The sequence below is a fragment of the Lissotriton vulgaris genome, unplaced genomic scaffold, assembly GCF_964263255.1.
Source record: "Lissotriton vulgaris unplaced genomic scaffold, aLisVul1.2 SCAFFOLD_1911, whole genome shotgun sequence".
NCBI lineage: Eukaryota > Metazoa > Chordata > Amphibia > Caudata > Salamandridae > Lissotriton > Lissotriton vulgaris.
Genome location: NW_028254346.1, coordinates 371,032 through 383,747, shown reverse-complemented (window position 1 = coordinate 383,747; position 12,716 = coordinate 371,032). Strand labels below are relative to the sequence as shown.

Here is a 12,716-nt window from a genome sequence, read left to right as displayed (position 1 = left end):
CATCGCCCGGCCGCTCTAAGCTAATCAATCCCCATTTTGTGAAGCCCTGCAATACTCCCACTGCACTTATGAGATCACCACCATACAGTGGAGTAATTTCAGTCAGCTTACCTTCTCGGCCTAAATACTTGGTAGCCTCTCTCCACACCCTTAACAATGTTTGGGTATGAGTAGGTAGGGTGCACTCATGCTTTCTTCGATACAGCACCGGGGTGAGGTAACCTCTCTTGCCTATGGCCAATCTATCTACCCGGTAAGCAGGATCCTCACAGTCCACAAAAACCCAGTTGTTTACTGCCCCCAGCTGCGTGGCCCAGTAATACTTGTGAATGCTCCGGACCACCAGTCCACCTTAATAAACTCCCCTCTGCAACTTACTCAGCGTGACGTGCCACCATTCCACAACAGGAGCCGAAGTTCTCAGACTACCTTTTGAAAAAAAATGTCTGGTGGGATCTTAAAGGAATTTTTTGCACAATGTACAGGAGACCCTGGAGGGTCATCACTTTAAATAGGGCCACCCAGCCCAGTAAGGAGAGGGGGAGTGCCCGCAAGTGTGGGGGATCCCAGCGAAGACTGTCTAATTTCGGGAGTGTGTTCCTGCCTGTGCTCTCTTGTAATGAACACAACCAAATATTTAAAGCCATGTAGTGCCACCCGAACTGTGCAACTAGAGTGCAGCCGCAGGGTCCCTGCAACCATCAGGAATATTAAGGACTTCTTCCAGTTGATATTATCTCCTGAATAATCTCCAAGTATGTGAAAAATGTGTAGGATTCGTTCACTCGAGAAGGCTGGCTATGTGTCATATAACAAAACGTCTTAGTAGACGGAGATTCTCACATCCCACTCCTGATCAACTGGAATACCCTATATGAGAGGTCCTAGTGAACCCAAACATGTGTGAAGAGCATAGGAGACAAGGAACATCCCTGTCAGACGGCAAAGACTCGGTAGACTCGGTAGACAGTATTATTGAGGCGCATGCTCGCTAGAGGGGCCACATACAAGAGCTTAACAGCAGCGCCACTGGTTCAGCAAAGGAATCCCCTGTTGCATATGGTACTCCATTAAGGTGTCGGAGATTTACGCGCGTTCCCTGGTGTGGCATAAAGCCCGATTGATCAGGATGAACCATTGTTGCAATTACTGTCCGCAGTCAGATCGCCAGGGCCTACGCAAGGACCTTAGTCTCAAAATTAAGCGGGGAGATAGGTCTATAAGACCCACACTCAGTTGCTGGTTTGTCCTTTTTGAGATGACCGCCACCTCAGACGTTCTTTGGTCCTCTGGGAGACGCCCTTATTTTCAGGCAGTCTGAAACCTCCTCTGAAGGCACTCCCTGATTTTATCCTTCATGCTTTTATATAATTCTAAGGGGAGCTCATCAGGCCCCGTCGCGTGCCCTGTTTGCAAGGTTCCTGTTGTCTTATTTATTCAGTCTACTGTCAGGTCTAGTGCGTCTCGGTCCTCATTCGTTAGCATTGACAGGGTCAGGTCTTTCAGGAAGTCTCTCCCAGTATTTCCGTCCCCTTGTTGTCAGTGTCCTCAAGGATCCAGTTCCGTCCTTTTGTCTTGTCTCTCTAACCATGCAAGCAACTCATTGGCTTTATCACCGACATCATAGAGACAATGCTGGGTAGCCAGCACACGAGTGCCCGCTATTTTCCATTAGTGCTCTTAATGTGTGCTACTTCAGTTGATGGTGTAATGGGAGAGAAACTGATTCCCCACTTGCCAACCCAACTTCCAGGAAAGCACATTCCTTGTCCTGAGCCTCGCACTTCAATTTAAGTTCCTTCGACATTCTCCCAATCAAGGCTTGTGTCTGGCAGCGAATCACTGCCTTAAATTCACCCTGTAGCATGCAAGCTGATTCAACAGGCCGCCCGTTCTCCTTAAAATAGAATTCTGCTCTATCTCTCATACGAGCTTTGTACGTCTTGTCTTTTAAATATCTCGGATCAACCCTTGGGGGTAGGATGAAGTCCACAACCGGACCATTGAGTTGCACCTCCACCAGAGAATGGTCTGAGAGTCCCCCTGCTATGTGCGTAGCAGCTCTAAAATCAACTTTATGGACAGTCTGGGTGAAAGGAAGATGCAGGCATGCCAGACTACCATGTGCTATGGACAGGTGTGTCCGGTTCTGATACCCTCTTCCCCTCTAGGGGCATTTAGGAGTACCATGAATATAGTTTAGGTGCAGTTCTGTCACTCCAGTCACCCCAATGCGTATATGCTCTGTCGTAAGCGTCTTGTCTTTCCACAGGATGAGTCAGTCTTGTCTGGGTCTCTTTCCTGTTTCCCGGCACTTGAATGGCACGCCTGAACGCCTGAGAGAGCAGTGACCCACCAGCAGGCTTTTGTGGAGCGCTTTTGTCCTGGATGTAAGGCTGCATTCAGTAGGGCACCCACTTTTCTTTGCCTTTGCCTGAAGATCAGCAGTCCCAAGGTAGCAGTCACACCTGGCCTGTCTGTAAGTGCAGCCTCTCTGGAGGACCGACCGTCAGCAATTGAGCCCACACTATGGCCGGCTGGACCACAGGCGTAAGCTCAGACAGGCTGTTCGACACTGGAGTAGTTGTAGTCCCTCATGGACCTCTGACACAGAGCAGTCAGAAATTCAGCAGATAAAAGCCCAAAACATGCTCTCCAGGAATCTTGTAGATTCAGACCCTGTTGTGTTAGGAATTTGGCAAATGCAACCTTGAACACGCCGTTGGCAGCACACAATCGTCCAACTGGGCCTCAACAATCACTTTGTCGTAGAGATTTATTTTCTTCCTTGAACTGTTGGGAGAGTCTTGGCGGGGCGGGAAATCCCTCAGACTAGCTGGTCCTGCTGGATGGCTTTCCGGCCCGCCCTACAGATAACGAGGATGTGTCAGACCTTGCTTCTTCCAGGACAGCCTTGTCCTCCCTTCCCTTTCTTACCAGACAGGCAGGCTTCTAGGCAGACTTCTAGGCTCTTCAGGACAGGTACACAGCTTCTCCATTAAGTAATTCAGCCTGAAGGTGATGTCCCCTCAACTTAGATAGGCTGACACCAGCCCTGGTGTCACAGCAGGCACCTGAGTACTTTGTAGAGCACTTTATTCCTTGGTATCAGAGGACTTTGAACTAGGGTATAAAAGAGGGATAGATGGTCCCACTTGCATACACAACTGGCAGGCAGGAGATGCAGTTTACTCTGTGGCACTTTCACATTGCATTTATGCTACGCACACCGACACCCTAAACACGCACTTGATGTTAGTGCAAAGTCTGGGCACAGGCATAGAAATGGAGCATGTTACAAGTCCATAGGGTGCATGTATCCTTTGTGAGCTTAATAAAATGTTGAAAATTCTATAAATCCTCACTCCTACATCCAAGTACTCTCAGGCTACCATTCTACACTCGGCTCTGTCTGAAAAACAGCTCAACATTTTCAAAATTCTGCAACTCTGCATTGATTTGGCTTGTAAATTATATTTTTGGAAATTTTCATGTATTAACTGTTTAATTTTAATACTATAGGTGATTGAAATTACTCACAAAGAAAGCAAGATTTAGCACCAGGCAACTGAAGTCAGTGCCATAAGAAGGATTATTTTGAAAAACTGAAGGACATCCAGCCTTCTACGTTTAAACAATTTCCAAAATCTAGGTGTGGCGAGGAAGTGGGAGCTGAGGAAAGTACTATACCTGTAAGTGAAGTCTCTAATTTAGTATTTCATTAACCCAGAGCAAAGCCATATCAGTGCACAGAATAACGTTCATCTAAAACATCATGTAATTCTAGAGAGGAAGCACACACATTGCATAAAAGAAAGTTATAACAAAAGGTTTCTTCTGCAGACCATCAAAGAAGAGACGCTGTGAGAAGACTCCGAAGCTGACACGTTAACAACCGAAAGATTGGAAAATCACCTTTGTTCAACAACCGTTTTTAACCAGTTATGCAAGTTTGAGACTATCTGCCTCTGGGTAGAAAACCATGACACACTCTGCTCACTCTTGCGAAAACCTTACAAATACACCACTTTATTGTGTTCATAACCATCTCAGATTGTTTCCTTTTTATTGTGTACTGTTCTGTAATTCTATGTAAATCGCCTCAACATTATCTGCTGTGCGTGAATGATATGTAAAACTGTTAAAGATAAAAATGGATTAAATGAGCACAGTTGTGCTATAGGTAATGTAAATACATCCTCGTCTTCAGAACTACAAATCTTCACCTTACACCAAACAAAGAAAGGGTAAAAGGAACTGATGTTCTGCAACTGGTGATCCACGATAGTACTGTGCATGTTCTAACACCCTCAGTTACTGCCATTACTTCAGTGCAAAAAGGTACTTATCAGTTTAATTATTAAATACCAGACTAACACCTTATCATTGCATTGTTAAGAACCTATACAAATAGATTTGAGAAAATCTTCAGTCACAAAATAAGTTGCTGCCGGATAGGCTATAACCTAAAGACTATTATCTGCTAGAAACATTTCGACAGGTGTTACAGGGCTGCTTCAAGACATAGTTTGCTCAATTCAAGTGTTAAGAAGATTACACACAATTTCTTTTAGAGATAAATGCTGAACATTATCTAAACAAACCTGACTCTAAAATCGGGTTCCCTCTTACCGTGGCATATAAGCAAGAGAAAACTAATCGCAGAGATATTAACACTAGATATACACCTTATAAAAATACGGACTGTGAGACCAAATTCAGTGTTCAAAACCACCTCAATGAAGGCAAAATAACCTAATTTGGGGGGAAAAGTTACATGTGCCAAAAAAGATACAGCCATAAATCTTATCTCACAGAATTTGACAGAATGCATACTGGGGGAATCCACTCTCAGTGCAAAGTATGCCAAAAAACTTTCAGGCGTAAATCTTATCTCACTGAGCATATGAGAATCCACACTGGGGAAAACCACTCTCCGTGCAAAGTATGCCAAAAAACTTTCAGGCGTAAATCTTATCTCACTGAGCATATGAGAATCCACACTGGGGAAAAACCTTATCAGTGCTCTGAATGCCAGAAAAGTTTTAGTTTCAAAGCGACTCTAAATGAACATGCATTAACCCACTCTGGGGAAAAACTTTACCAGTGCGCTGAATGCCAAAAAAGTTTCTGCCGTAAATCTAAACTCACTAAACATATGAGATCCCACTCTGGTGAAAAACCTTATCAGTGCGCTGAATGCCAGAAATGTTTCAGTGACAAAGGAGGACTCACTCTACATACAAGGACCCACACTGGGGAAAAACCTTATCAGTGCTCTGAATGCCAAGAAAGGTTTTGTAACAAACAAAGTCTTTCTCGACATGCATTAACCCACTCTGTGGAAAAACCTTATCAGTGCTCTGAATGCCAGAAATGTTACAGTGACCAAAGCAGTCTCACTCGGCATATAAGAACTCACATTGGGGAAAAATCTTTTCAGTGCTCTGAATGCCAGAAATGTTTCAGTGACCAAAGCAGTCTCACTCGGCATATCAGAACCCACACTGGGTATAAACCATTTCAGTGCTCTGAATGCCATAAATGTTTCAGTTACAAAATCAGACTCACTGAACATACAAGGACCCACACTGGGGAAAACCCTTATCAGTGCTCTGAATGCCCTAAACATTTCAAACTTAAATCACTTCTAACTGCACATTTGAGATTCCACACTGGGGAAAAACCTTATCAGTGCTCTGAATGCCCAAAACATTTCAACCGTAAATCAACTCTAACTGCACATATGAGAATCCACACTGGGGAAAAACCTTATCAGTGCTCTGAATGCCAGAAAAGGTTTAGTTTCAAATCGACTCTATATAAACATGCATTTACCCACTCTGTGGAAAAACCTTATCAGTGCTCTGAATGCCGGAAATGTTTCAGTACAAAAAGTAGTCTCACACTGCACATAAGAATCCACACTGGGGAAAACCGTTATCAGTGCTCTGAATGCCAGAAATGTTTCAGTGAAAAACGCTTTCTCACAGTGCATATAAAAACCCACACAGGAGAACAACCTTATCAGTGCTCTGAATGTCAGAAATGTTTCATGAACAAATTCAGTTTCACGAAGCATATAAGAACCCACACTGGGGAAAAACCTTATCAGTGCTCTGAATGCCCAAAAGATTTCAGACTTAAATCACTTCTAACTGCACATGTGAGATTCCACACTGGGGAAAAACCTTATCAGTGCTCTGAATGCCAGAGATGTTTCAGTGAAAAAAACAGTCTCACTCAACATATAAGAATCCATACTGGGGAAAAACCTTATCAGTGCTCTGAATGCCACAAATGTTTCAGTGTAAAAAGCAATCTCATTCAGCATATAAGAACCCACACTGGGGAAAAACCTTATCAGTGCTCTGAATGCCACAAATGTTTCAGTGAAAAAATCAGTCTCATTCAGCATATAAGAATCCATACTGGGGAAAAACCTTATCAGTGCTCTGAATGCCAGAAATGTTTCAGGGAAAAAGGCAGTCTCACTTACCATATAAGAATCCACACTGGAGAAAAGCCTCATCAGTGCTCCGAATGCCTAAAATGTTTCAGCCAAAAATATCATCTCACTGAACATGTGAGAATCCACACTAGAGAAAAAAAATTATCAGTGCTCTAAATGTCAGAAAAGATTCAGAGGTAGAGATGGTTACAAGCGCCATAAGAAAACACACCATCAAAATAATTCAGTGCTCCAAGTGCCAGAAAAGAATCAATTTTAAACGCAATCTCACTCTACATGAGCAGACGCACACAGGGGAAAAACATTACCAATGCGGTGAATGCCAGAAATTCCTATTGATTGGCACAGCCTCACTTACCATAAGCGACTCCATACTGATGAAAAACCTTATGAGTGCTCTGAATGCCAGAAAAGCTGCAGAGAAAAACGCTATCTCACCATGAGAATCTCCACACTGGAGAAAATCCTTATGCCATAAAAGCTTGAATCTGAAAGACAGAGTTATGCTTCATGAGAGATCCCACTCTGGGGAAAAACATTATGAGTGCTCGAAATTCTAGCAACGTTTTGGTTACAAATTACTTCTCACTTGACATGAGCGAATTCACACGGGGGAAAAATGCCTTATGTGTGTTCTGAATGTCAGTTAAGGTTTAGTCTCGAATACAATGTCACTTCACAAGAGAGAATTCCCACTGGACTAAAGCCTTATACAGGAGGGGAAAGCCAGAAACGTTTTACTCAGAAGGGAGATCTCACTAAACATGAGAAATGCATCCACACCAGGTGAAAAGTAAGGCGTATCTTGAGTTGCAGAAAAGCTTCTAACAACCTGACTTTACATGAGAGAGCACATATTGTAGTTGCAATAGGATTCATCAAGAAACTCTTGCAGGATAACTTAGGCTGCCCGCATGCACCCTCCAAAGAAATTTCAGGCCTGGAATTATTTTTTAATTGCGACCGAATCCACAATTTGAGTATCTGAAAGTTACAAAACTCTCAAGGTCTTTACTTAACACAGAGAAGTGTTAGTGCTTGCAAAAATCAACTAAATGTCAAAAAAATCACAATATTAACGTCTTAAATTTTACTTCACCCAAAAGGTTTCTACTCACCCTTGTTTCTTAACATATGACTGGTATCTATATTTTCATGGTAAGATTAAGCCTATGCGGAGTTCCTCAATGAAGAACTTCGCAAAGTGACAAAAAAACTCTGGCGGTCTGCGCAGATTTCCGCAAGCATCGTAGTGTGTAAGGGTCATGGTGTTCGTGATGATTTTGATCTCCGGGTGTTTGTCCCGCCCTGTAAAAATAATTGTGAATGGCACCATGTGCAGCACAAGAGGGTGCAGCTGCTTCTCCTCAAGTGGCCGCTTTGTCAATGCGAAGGAAGGTTTCTCAATGCGAGTGGTGTGACCGGCCACGACCACTTGCATTGAGAAATCCGACGACCCGCTTTGAGAAATCTCTCCAGGAGGTTGATTTTGCTCGCCAACTAGACCATGGCGACCGCGAGCAAGGAAAAATCTCATCAGGAGGTGGATTTTCCTCGCTCCAGCACATAGCGTTGAAGAGTGTGAGCGTTAAAAAAACTTGCTACGCTCCTCGGAGCGGAGTTTTTAGGAACTATGTGAGCTCCGCGGAGTACGGAAAACTCTGCCAGCGGAGTTCACCACCCAAAATGAGATAATACAGCAGGAAAACATAACACACCAGTTACTTGCCTTCGATAACGCTCTTTCTGGTCGATACTCCTTTACTTGCAGATTCCTCATCTTGTGAATATTTCCCACACACCAGACTGGGTTCTTCAACTTTAAAGCAGAGTAGGAGACAACATGCAGCTCAGTGTCGCCGTCATTCTGCTACAGAAGTGACAAGCGGAGACTCAAAGAAGCACTTCCCAGGCGCACTAATAATAATAATAATAATAATAATAATAAGGGAAATTTGTAGAGCGCCTGGTTACGCGCAACGGCGTGTCCCCGCGCTGTAGTGAGTGGAATCAACAGAGTCACAGCCGCCAAAGTCGGCCCGGCTTACTGCGTGTAGAGGTGAGTCTTTAACTTCTTCCTGAAGCCAAGTTCAGAGGGCTACAGGCGAAGTTCCAGTGGTAGGGCATTCCAGCTTTTCGCGGCCAGATATCTAAAGGACCTACCCCCCATGCGTGCCTTTTTTATCCTGGGGACCTTCATTAGCCCTGTACAGGAGGAATGCAGAGCGCGCACAGGCGCGTACTGGGTGACCAGGCCCTGGAGCGAAGCCGGTGCCTTACCGCACAAAATGTGGTGGCACGTACAGAGAGTCTTAAACTCAACCCTGCTCCTTACTGGGAGCCAGTGAAGGGCCTGGAGGGCTGCCTTAGACGGCGATCTTTTAGGAAGCTTCAAGACCAAGCGGGCCGCTGCATTTTGCAGCACCTGGAGGCGGTTAATGGCCTTTCCAGTGGCCCCCAGATAAAGCAGGTTGCCATAATCCAGGCGCGATGTGACGAGGGTGTGCACCAGCGTCCTTCGGGCTGCCGTTGGAAAAAGATCGATAACTTTCTGCAGGCTTTTCAGGACGCCGAAGCATACCCCCACCACACGGCCTATCTGAGGTCCAAAAGACAGATCGGCGTCAAACCACACCCCAAGATTTTTCTCTTCCTGGCAGGGTGTGGGAGCATCCCCCAGACAGGGTGGCCACCACGCCGATGACCAAACAGACGGGCCCCCCCCACCACGAGCATCTCAGTCTTGCTGCCGTTAAACTTTAGGCAATTGGCGGACATCCAGGTAGCCAGCTCTTGCATGCAGGCTCTGAATCTGTCTGCCACTAGACTGGGCGCGCGCGATAGGGAGATGACCAGCTGCGTGTCATCTGCATAGGCACTATGTGCAGGCCGTGGCTTTCGACGAGACGCCACCAGAGAGACATATAGATTGAATAAGGTTGGGCTCAGGGACGAGCCCTGAGGCACGCCCTGGCCCAAACCAATCTCCCTCGAGTAGCAGTCTCCCTGTCAAACCTGAAAGCCTCTCCCTGGCAAAAAAGACTGGATCCATTCAAGCGCAGCCCCTGATATCCCTCAATCATTCGGACACTGTAGCAAGGTGGTATGAGCTACAGTGTTGAATGCTGCACTTAGGTCCAAAAGGATGAGAGCCATAGTCTGGCCCTCATCCACTCCCTGGCGTATGGTTTCCACCGCCATCAGTAGCGCCTATGCCTTCCTAATTAACCCATGATAAGTATGCCTCCCAGTTAAATATTCCTCCTTGACATGCGTGGCAAATGCCACCCGCCACTGCCTTTCAGGGCGCTTAAGTACGGCTTTAGCCACCCGAAGCTCATCACTAAACCATGGGCGTTTTTTGAGTACGGCAACCCAATTTTGCCAGGGAGAGTCGGGCAGTACAGTCTAGCGCCCCGGTAATGCGCTTACTTAGGCTAGTGTTAGGTGTTTCCACATCATCCCCCCCTGGACTCCCCCCTCTAATAAGTGCCGCACTGAACTTAGCTTGGGAGAAAGTGGCCCATCTCCGCCTCGGGTGGTTCAAAGGAGCTGGCTCTGGTAATCTAACCCCTGGGATCCGTATGGTAAAAGGTACCAGGTGATGGTCCGACCAGGGAATAGGTATAGGTATAGGAGTCAGAGCATCTACTTCCCCCCAGTTGGCAAATATGGGGTCCAGTAAGTGGCCTCGCTGGTGGGTGGGATCTTTTACTTTCTGATCTAACTGAAGGGCACGTAATTCTTGGCAGAGGTCCATGGCGGCTTTATCTGTGGGGTCATCCAAATGCATGTTAAGATCCCCTAGCACCAGGAACTTATCCCTGCGCAGCGCAGCCTCTATAATGCCTTCTACTAGGCTGTCCCCAAACCTGGCAAGAGGGCCCGGGGGTCTATAAATCAGGAGGCCCTTCATAGTGTAGCCATCATTCACCTTAATGGTAAAAATACCCGCCTCGCTATCCATAATGGCGATGTACTCTAAGTGGCATCGTAAGCGTTGCTTGGCTACGATAGCTATCCCCCCTTCTCTGCCGGTAGGTCTATCCAGCCTAATCATAGTGTAGCCTTCCGGTAACGCCTCCATAACATCAGGGGCCGAGCAATCATCAAGCCAAGTCACCGTGAGAAACACGAGATCCCACTGCTTCTCAATGTGCAAATCGTAAACATCCAGCTTATGTTTCCAAGTTGTAGGCAAAATGACAGTGCCCACAACCCGCATTCTCCTCCACCCTCATACTGTGCAGGCAGGAGCTTGGGGTGGCATTACGGAGGGACAGCAGCTGCGACCTACTCCAATTTAAGTGCCTTACCGTTGGGGCAGGGGATATGGCCCTGGCCCGCACTCGACCGCGGACGGGCGCAGACGGGCTTGACTTAGGCTCGACTTAGGCACGCCTCCGTCGCACCCGCTGCGCGCGCCCGCTGCACCCGCCCGCTGCACCCGCCCGCTGCGCTGTCAATTCGACATCCGCCTTTTATCCCCCCCCAGCGTCCTAACAACTAGTGCGCTGCCCGTCCTCCTCTGCACACTGGAAGTGGCTGGCTCGGACCTTCCACGCCCCCTGCTCAAACGGTGCTAATCACCGGCTTCAGAACGAGGCGGGAAGGAGAGACGAGCCCAGCCCTTCTGTGTGCCGTGATTGCAACTGCCTTCAGGTAGGAGACCTCGGCCTTGCAAAATGCCCCCAATACAAGTTATTAAAATTAAAGTGCAAAGAATAGCAGCACACGGAGGGAGCCTAATCGCTCTCCTCCCAATGCCCCACACTTATTTAAAATGAGCTCAATCAGCTTAAAATACCATCACCCGTGAATCACAGAAAGCGCCAGTGCTCGCGCTGTAAAAGCAGCAGGGACACTGCCACTGTCCACTCACCACCACTGTGAACAACTACAGAGGCCTATGAGTTCATTATCTCACAGGTCTGTATCACATATGCAGGCCCTGGCCAGATATTAATTCACCGTTTTTATCATGGTTAGAATTCAGATGAGGCTTTTTCATTTCCCAAAATTCTATTTGCATTCTCAGCAGCAAGTGTATATAAAAATCGTTGAGTGATGACTGCGCAGGGCTCAGATGAAAGTGATTTGATGATAAAACCGTCCGATCCACATTTTGTTCACAGACACGGGGCTATAAATACTTTTGTACAATACAAGTTAAGCAAATGCGATTCTTAGAAGACATAATTTATATGAAATAGCCCATGTATAGTCAATGTTTCGACCAGTTAATAACCATGGTCTCATCAGGACGATAGATCGCCACCTCTCTTATATGCTTCTCAACTATATTCAATACAACCCAGTAAGGATTCTTCTGTATCTCGGGGCACCGTACCTGGGAGGAAGTCACATTCAACTAAGCAGTTCCATCGCCCGTTCATCGGACCAAACAACTGCAGCCAGTAAATCCTCGGCTCGCTGTCAAACACGTTCAAGTGTGACACTTCCTGATGAGACCATCGTTATTGATGTCTTGTCTGTGAGAAGCTGCACCAGCCCTCCTGTGATGGTGGGCCGTAAGACCTTCACCGCTGATGGTGATGAAGTAGCAGCTTAATTTCCAGAAAGGCATGTTGGCCATCAGTTGTTGGATGGCCAACAATTGCCTTAAACTTAACTCTGAAAAAACAGAGGTTATGATATTCAGCAAATTGCTGCCAAATTGGTCTTGTTCATGGTGGCCATCTTCTTTGGTGCCCCTTCCACTGCCAGTCACCAAAGTCAGAAATGTGGGCATCATATTTGACGACAGACTGTCATTTGTCCCTCATTTTTTTAAATTTTTTATTTATTTGTTATTTTCAAACACCCACAACAAATAAGAGGATGGACAATTGCCTCTACATGGAGCCCGACCATTAGGAAGAAGGAGATAGTGACATTGTTACACAATCAAGGTTAATCAACGATCCCAAATCAACCCCAGACATAGATACACCTCAATACCAGTATTGCCACAGTGTCAAAGTTCCTATAATTCTCCATGGTACTATGGTTAATGTCTTCTGCATCAAAGCCTCATCCTACTCTTCCTCAGATGCCCGCCCCAAAATCCCCCTCCCCCTCACCCCCCTGCCGGCGCTACTGTCTTAAGGCTAAGTAGGATCAAATGGTGAGTCATATTGTACGGGTTCCCCAGGTGACCTCATTTTAACAACATTATTAAGCATCCTGACTACTATGGAAGCCGGAAATCGCCTCACACTCTGCGCCTCATTATCAAGATACC

The 12,716-nt window shown here is 46.2% G+C and overlaps 1 protein-coding gene across 4 annotated transcripts; it reads left to right on the top strand.

The window, feature by feature from the left end:
• The first annotated feature begins 4,777 nt into the window (after positions 1 to 4,777).
• On the top strand, positions 4,778 to 6,628 carry LOC147659575 (uncharacterized). 4 transcript variants are annotated; one of them, XM_086951640.1, is made up of 4 exons: positions 4,778 to 5,194; positions 5,276 to 6,080; positions 6,165 to 6,317; positions 6,486 to 6,628. In XM_086951640.1, the coding sequence occupies exons 1-4, from the start codon at positions 4,778 to 4,780 to the stop codon at positions 6,626 to 6,628; spliced, it is 1,518 nt and encodes a 505-aa protein (XP_086807766.1). The 4 variants fall into 4 exon arrangements, with proteins under 4 accessions (XP_086807766.1, XP_086807765.1, XP_086807764.1 ...); XM_086951639.1 differs by lacking the exon at positions 6,165 to 6,317 and having other exon boundaries at positions 5,276 to 6,065; positions 6,318 to 6,628; XM_086951638.1 differs by having other exon boundaries at positions 4,778 to 5,422; positions 5,507 to 5,996; positions 6,165 to 6,628.
• Positions 6,629 to 12,716: the final 6,088 nt, after the last annotated feature.